Consider the following 8,361-nt stretch of genomic DNA (forward strand, 5'->3'; position numbering starts at 1 on the left):
TGCTAATGCGACATGTTTATGCTTGGAAAATGTCACCAAATAATAATTAGCCATACAGTATAAGAGCCGAATTCCCAGTTTTTTTGGTCAATATCCAACTAGAGATGCCTGTGGACCGGGAATTACGGAGGCCACAAGGTGTTCAAACCTTACAAACAGCAGGTTCCATTTTTTTTATGGATTTTTGTATTTTTTGAAAGGCAAGCTGGGGTTAGACAGACTCCAGCGGTTACACAACATAGGGTTTTGAACTTGCAACCTCCCAACACATGGTGACATGCACTAACAGCTCCTACCAAACAATCGGTTGGTATTCAACACCCTTCTTTCACTATCTGGTTCCTATCTTATTAAAACTGGGCTTCTAAAAACTTACTGTTTTTTTTAGTTTGTTTTTCTTTGATCTAAGGCTGGTAATCAAGTCCAAGGGGGCTTCGCTTTGTCTGGCAGGAGCAGCAAGTTTGAATCCCAATGGTATGTGGTTGTATAACTTGTAGGGGTCTGCCTAACCCCAGCTTTCTCTGTCAAAAAAAGGTTGGTAATCGAGCCTAATGAACCAAACAAGGCATGTTTGAGCTTGACTCGTTTACCAGTGGACGAAAATTATGACTAGGCTTGTGTTCATGTTTAGCCCAGCCGAGTTCAAGCTCAGCTCATTACAGAAGTGAGCTGAACATGAGCATGCCTGTAAAAAGATTCCTTGTGATTTATACATAGAATATATATTTTATACATTAAACTTAATAATTCATAATTTTTATGCATATTATTTATGTATTGCACTTAAAATATGATCACACAAAAATATATTTTTTTATCTATATATACAAGCACACCCAACCCAAGGCATGCTAAGTCAGACACCTTATGTTCGGGCTCGACTCATTTAAGCTAAACGAGCTGCTCGTGGTTCTACTCATCAGCTGTATGAGCCGATCACGAACCAGCTTGTGATGACCTCAACCAAGCCGAGTCGCGAGTTGTTCAGTTCATTTACTGGCCCTAGTTAATCCTTTTCGAATCTTATGAGATGCCAACTGGTTGGGGATTATAAGAATTGAAGTTGTTTGCCTTGTCCTCCTTTGGTTGGAAATGTTGAGAATATGTGGAGGGCTAACCCAAGTGGTGGATCCAAGAGCACAAGGTGACACTGGGACTCTGTAACAAATATTGCGAGATTTATAAAAGTCTCCTGTGACAAATTGCCTGAAAGTTTAAAATGGCAATTTCTCGCAAGATTTTCAAACCGTAACAAATATCGTGATATTTACCATTTCAGCAGATATTTATTGCAAGATTTTCATTTTTAAATGTGTTTTATTTATAATTTCTTATAAAATTTATTTATTTTTTATATTTTTTAATTTAAGTTTTATTGCCAAGATTTTGCCAAAAAAATGCAAGATTTATGAAAAAAAATCAAAAAGCTCCTGAGTTTTTGACTCTCGAGATTTTGCCGTTTTTAACTTTTGTCAGTAAGCACTGGGAATCACCAAGGGTTTGAGTTCTTCGGCAGTCTCTGACTCTTCTCTTTCAAGACATTAGATTGTTTATAGTTAGCCTTATTGCTCAACTTCTTTGAAATCTCAAATTTTCTGTACCTATAACATGTAAAAAAGGAACTTGCTGGTTTACACTTAGAGGTGTCAACCGGTGGGGTTTGGTTCCGACCCAGGTGGAACCAGATTTAGATCAGATTTTTGGGTTTGGTATCAGGTCTGGACCCGGGTGATCTAATCAGGTCTACTATAAGAGAAACCGTACTCAGACTCGATAACTACATGAACCAGACCAGGACCATACCCGGCCGGTAGAATAATATTTTTTATCATTTTTACATTGAAAATTTGAGGGTCTTAATTGGAACTCGGTTTGGGCCCGAGTCTGGTATAAAATTTCACAAACTATACCCAAGTCTATGTATTAATCGAGGTCCGGACCCGGGTTTTAATCAAAAAAATTTATTTGACACCAGACCCTATAGCGTTTGGTTCGGGTGGGGTCCGGGTAAACCAGACCAGTTGACGCCCCTATTTACACCTCTTGGGAAAACACTCATTTTCATGAAGGGTTGCACCTTTTCAGTAAGTGATATTTATTCAATGTTCATCACCCTTCATCAAAAGTTATGTCTTATAGCCACTTATCCTTGCAAGTAAGAAAATGCCCCTGAAGTTGGGGAAAAATATGATAGCAACTATTGATAATGGCTTTGCCTGATGATTGATACACTAGATTTATCATGCTTCCTATCTAGGGGTGTCAACGGGCCTGGTTTACATAGATCAGACCCGAACCAAACCCTATAAGGTTCGGGTATAGTGATAAATAAGAAGACTCGGGTCCGGACCCGAAGGTCTAATTAATACATAGACCCGAGTATAGTTTGTAAAATTTTATACCAGACCTGAGTTTCGATTAAGACCTGCAAATTTTCAATGTAAAAATGATAAAAAAAAATATAGTTTTACCAGGTATGGTCCGGGTTTGGTTTATGTAGTTCTTATCGAGTCTAGGTATATTTTTTCTTATAGTGAACCCGATTAAACTCAGGTCCAAACCCGATATCATACCCTAAAATCTAGTCCAAGTTTAGTTTCAACTGAGTCGGAACCAAACCCGACCCGTTGACACCCCCTAAAAATGCTTGATTCAAAGCATAGTGTCCACTCATTTTTTGAGACAAATGAAGAGGCACGTTACCATTTTGTATGCCCCAAATTTTCATAAGCAAGAGAAAAAGTTACAATTTGCTTAGAAGATCAGTTTGGTGCTGATGACAAGTGACTGACAACAAACTCAGCGTTTTGTTTGGCAAAGTTTAAAATAAAATACAACAGGAAATACAATAAGCAATAAGAATTGTTGCTTCAAACTATGACGAGCAAATATAAGCCAATTATGACTTCTGACTTTTCTTAATTTTATTTCATTTTTCTTTTCACTGATCTGCAAAATTTGCTGTTTCCAATCTTTTATCTTTTGGACTCCACAAGGCAATGCGAAACTGATCCTGAAGGTGCACTTGGATCCCCGGGTCCGAAATCTGATGGATCTTGACAAAAAATTTGTGGATCTCTAATCCGACCTCTCTTTCCTCCAATTGAATTGCACTAGAGATCCAAAGATTTAAAGAGGTTTTAGTTACAAATAAAGATACCACATCCTCAAATGTGAGATCCCCATTTGAAATCTCTTCAAAGACTTGCAACATTTTTGTGTGTAGGCCCAATGCAAACTGTGAATGATGCACAAGGGTTCAACTTTTGCATCCTGAATTTTCTGGGCCATAATTGCCAGAAACGGATATGGGTACTGGTACTGGTACTGGTACTTGAGAGCTTAAAAAATTTCGGCTACGTTTTTATTTTAATTTCAAAAAATACTGATACAAGTTTCTAGTATACAATGATACCTTTTCTAAAAAAATTAGTACGAGTTTCTAAAAAGTATTTATTTTTGTAAAGATACTTATAAATTAAAATATATAAAAATAATATGTAAATCAATTAATATTGTATGATAAAATTTTCACAAATCATAATATTTAAAACTCTTAACAAAATTGGTGTTGTTGTTTGTATGTAAAAATGCTAAAAGAAAAAAATGATATTCATTTATAATATAATAAAAACATGTTTTTATGTAAAATAGTATGTGTTTCTCAAGTAATTAAAACAAGTTTCTTAGACATTTGATATTTCTATTTATAGTTTTGGAGACGAGATTTGAACCAGTATGGGTCTATCGAGAATCAATGCAAACTTATGTTCGAGACAAATCAGATATTCATTTATAATATAATAAAAACATGTTTTAGAATCAATGCATTTCTCAAGTAATTGAAATGAGTTTCTTAAATATTTGATATTTCTATTTATAGTTTCCCAGATGAGTTTCAAACTAGTATATGGTACTGGTACGTCCAATCTTATCAGTATCGGTGAGTATCGGCAGAAAATTGATGCCCTTCACCCCTGAATCTGCTATGCTTTAATGAATATAAAAAAAAAACTAAAAAATATTTTTTACAATATTATTTTAATGGTTTTAACACGTGTCATGTTATGATTGACAGGTAATATTTTTGTTATTATTTTTTTGGCTGATACAGAATTTTCATTTGAGTATCGGCATGGCCGATACGGATGAATCGGTAGCCAGACAATTCAGGGCCGATACCGATATTAAGATTGGGTACGTCCGCGTTTCAAACACGCTTGGAGATGACGCTGCATCATGATTACGTGAGACTGATGTCACCATCATGAACCCAAGAAATTACTCGTGGGAATGGCCAACCAACTTTGAACAAGTTGCGTTCAGAATGGTGCCTATAAATAACCTTGCATCAAGATGGCTTAGGTCCCCGACAAGTTCTCATTTTCTTAGCACACTTGAATTTCTGAATCAGATTCAGGTGTATGTCTGGAATGGCAGAACCGGCCTCCTGTTTTGAGAAGCCAAGACACGTTGTGAAGAAGGTATTGGCGAGGGCACAACGTGAAGGAGATGGAGCTGTGGTTAGAAGAAGCATTGGAAGGTTTGTCACTGATTTTTCTCCTTGATTGAATCATATTTTTCCTTTTTTGTTTCCCCTTTTCTTTTTTGGCTTTCCTTCTGATGAATCTTTGGGGGGTTAAATTTTGATGGGTGTTGTTTTTTTCAGGATGGAGTTGAAGAGGCTGGATCCATTTCTCCTCTTGGATGAATTCTCAGGTGTTCTTTTTTTTTGTATCTTCTGGAAGTTGGTTTTCTTGTTTGATCTGAATTTTGAAGAGTTTCTGATCATTCGGTCAATTGGGTGTTGCAGTTTCTGCTCCTGCTGGATTCCCGGACCATCCGCACAGAGGTTTGAAAAAGTTCTGTTATTTCACCTGTGGCAGTGCTTTTTCTTCTTTTTCTTCTATGATAACTGATAATTTGCTTCTTGAATTGGGGTTCTGTTTTTCCAGGGTTTGAGACTGTTACATACATGACTCAGGTGTGTGAATTTTTGGATGATAATCATGTGCGGTAAACTTTTCTTTTGTGTGCATCTTTAGTGAAGAGGTTCTAAAATGGAGATTTGAATTTCAGGGAGCTATGACCCATCAAGATTTTGCAGGGCATAAGGGGACCATTAGGACTGGTGATTTGCAGGTAGGCCATAAAATGACTTATCTTCTAGACAGAGAATTTCAATTGGACAATAGAATAGTTTTTGACAACTTGGTCCTTAAACTTTGATTTTGCTGCAGTGGATGACTGCTGGTAAAGGGATCATTCACTCAGAAATGCCAGTAGGAGAAGGAGCCCAGAAAGGTTTACAGCTATGGATCAATCTCTCTGCCAAGGACAAAATGTAACGAGACAACCGATATGTTTACAAAACACACACCAATTTTCACTAACGCATGGAAAACCATAACCTTCATTTTCAATGGAATTGCAGGATCGAACCTCGATACCAGGAATTGCAGAAGGAAGATGTCAAGAAAACAGAGAAGGATGGTGTAGAAGTCCGGGTGATCGCCGGAGAGTCGTTAGGAATCAAATCTCCAGTTTATACCAGGACACCCACAATGTACCTGGATTTTACAATGAAACCTGGAGCTCAAATGCATCAGCCTATACCAGAGTCATGGAATGCCTTTGTGTATATTATGGAAGGCGAGGCCGTTCTCGGCAATGCTAGTTCCGTACCTGCAACTGCTCACCATGTTCTGGTTCTGAGCCATGGAGATGGCCTCAGTGCGTGGAACAAATCTGCAAAGCCAGTGAGGTTTGTTCTCATTGGTGGGCAGCCTCTGAATGAGCCTGTTGTGCAGTATGGTCCGTTTGTGATGAACACTCAAGCTGAGATAGACCAAACTATGGAAGACTATCACTATTGCAAGAATGGGTTTGAGAAGGGTAAACACTGGGAATCTCAGGCACTTCCATGAGGATTTGAATGAGTATGAACCATCAAAAATAAGGATGGACCACAATTGATACATCAAGTGATTGTGCAGATACAACTAGGTGGATGCTACAGTCCCATTTATATGATGTAGCCATCGTACCTCATTTGCCACTTTCATCATTTCCAGGCAATAATTTTTCATTTGTTGGTTGTGTAAGTTAGTTGGAGGTTGTGCTGGTGGCCCTTTTGTTTGAGTTGGGGACTGAATTGGTTTTGCACACAGGGCTCCTCTATGCTTTTGTACTGTATTGGCTAGAAGAATGAATATTGTTGAATTGTCACTTTTCGATTTATTTAGCTCTATCACAGAACTTTTATAGATCTCATTCTCGCAAGAATGGAATGATTACTCCATTACACTAAATGATCCAGCTTCATCAGTGCCCTTTTCTCTGCTCCAACCAAAATGGGGTCACTTTCTTCTTGTTTTCTCTTTTTTTATTTAGTTTCATCAATTCAAACTTTGCACCCATTTAATAGTTTAATCACCGAGGGATAAGGTTCCACTAAGTAATAACAACTAGAAAACCAGATTACAATTTCACATGATAGTCTTCTCCCATCATATTTTAACAAGATAACAGTTTCTTCCATTAGTAACATTCACTTAAAGATGATTAAAGATGGAATGGAATGCAAGACGCTAGGCCCCTGCAGTACGTATTTCTCTACAGAAGGGCTCAAAATCATTCTTTTCTGTCAAAAAAGATGCTGAAATGTATCGAAAAATCTTTTACTTCCCTCAAAAGCTGGATATTCATGTGTTTTTCTTTAAATTATGCATCGAGTTGTCTACAAGGACTCCTCTCATTTGATAGGGGTGACTACTAAATGTCACCAAGTTGATGGGATGTCACGAGTTCAAAACTTACGAGGGAAATTCCTTATCGCAAGTGTACTCACAGTGAGTAGGGGGTCCTCAAGTGTTTTACCAATCGGGGGCCTGCCAATGCACGGTCGGTGATGAGGGGGTTTTCTCCTTGCCTAGCCAAAAAAATATGCAACAGTTGCAATGATGGCAATGGTGATGATTATGGTAGTGGTGGTGGTGATGATGAAAATGTGACTCGAAATTTAAGTTTGCCTGATGCTCATTGCAACCAGGAACGATGGTAGGACCCATTACCATCCTTCCAGTAAAATGGTTGCATCAGAACAGAATAATTAAATGTTGAACAACCGGTTCATCAACTAGTTATTGAGTTATAACAAAGTTGAATGAGTTGTGCTTACACGGGAACCACTATCAAATAATATATGGAAGTAAAAGCAACAATGCTGACCAGAAAAGTAAACTACCAACATTCCACTCTCAGTCAGACCACAAAAGAATGTTCTTTCACATCCCTTTGCTTTCAAGGAGGATGATCTAACATACCAATGACACGAAAATTAGTTTTATTTGGCAGCAATTGCACCCAATGAATAAAAAACTCTCCTGAAAGGAAAAACAACAAAACCAAAGCAGAAAACAAAATATTAACTGACCAACCTCAGCAACCTATGAATTTGAAAACTTTTCCCAGTCTGTTCTAACAGCAGGAGAACCTGTTTGTAGTTTGCTTGGATGTAGACCCGCCATTCCCATTGTTGACAAGGCTCACACCCCTATTAACAGACAGATCAACCAAACGGGAGTCAGCGAGAGAGAACCACACGGACAAAAAATCTGGTGAGCGCTGCATGGATGCTTGCACACCCACACCTCGAATATGCACACAGTGGAAGCGCGATGTGGGCCCATAACCCAATGTTAGTATAAAATGGATCATGGAAGAGCTACTTACAGGATGTGGTCATTGATGATCCGAACGACGCTTCAGTGGATGCGGGTGGTCGGTGTTCTCTTCAACCAATTGACGCCCACAATGAGCCCAGGTTAGAATGTTGAAAGCTAAGCAGGACCCTTAAGCCCAAAGAGAGAGATCACACACAAATGTAACACTAATGTGGCACTCAACAACCACGCATGCCCTCATGGTAGTCATCATCAAGCTTTCATGGATCTCTTATTTATAGAAAGACTTGGTAGAGGTTTATAATGATTTCATGATTGGGCACTAATGGATGTCCCTAATGAGCATGAAATGAATGAACAGTTATGAGACCTCATAATTATAGTGTAACCTCTAAAACTCAAGAGCCACACCCATATATGCCCCTTGATGTGCCCATGTCAATATGGGTCACATCCACGTTGGATCTGATCTGATCCAAAATCCAATATTTATATGTAAAAAAGTGGATCTAATATAAGCTTGTAACCATATGAATCTAAATCCAAATCTGAATTTGTTTAACCAACATCCGATTAGTCAAATATATATGGTATTGGTCACATCAAATCTGAATCTGAACAGTTTACATCCTAGATGGGGGCAAGTTTGTCCGTGCTTAAAATGGCAGGTGTAAAG

The 8,361-nt window shown here is 38.2% G+C and overlaps 1 protein-coding gene across 1 annotated transcript; it reads left to right on the forward strand.

The window, feature by feature from the left end:
• Positions 1-4,368: 4,368 nt before the first annotated feature.
• On the forward strand, positions 4,369-6,240 carry LOC149840676 (pirin-like protein). The gene is made up of 7 exons (XM_090003252.1): positions 4,369-4,543; positions 4,670-4,719; positions 4,814-4,852; positions 4,956-4,984; positions 5,080-5,142; positions 5,241-5,344; positions 5,435-6,240. The coding sequence occupies exons 1-7, from the start codon at positions 4,425-4,427 to the stop codon at positions 5,925-5,927; spliced, it is 897 nt and encodes a 298-aa protein (XP_089859378.1). The 5' UTR covers positions 4,369-4,424; the 3' UTR covers positions 5,928-6,240.
• The last annotated feature ends 2,121 nt before the right edge of the window (positions 6,241-8,361 follow it).

Source organism: Nuphar pumila, chromosome 4 (genome assembly GCF_984573655.1).
Source record: "Nuphar pumila chromosome 4, dmNupPumi1.hap1.1, whole genome shotgun sequence".
Classification (NCBI taxonomy): Eukaryota; Viridiplantae; Streptophyta; class Magnoliopsida; order Nymphaeales; family Nymphaeaceae; genus Nuphar; species Nuphar pumila.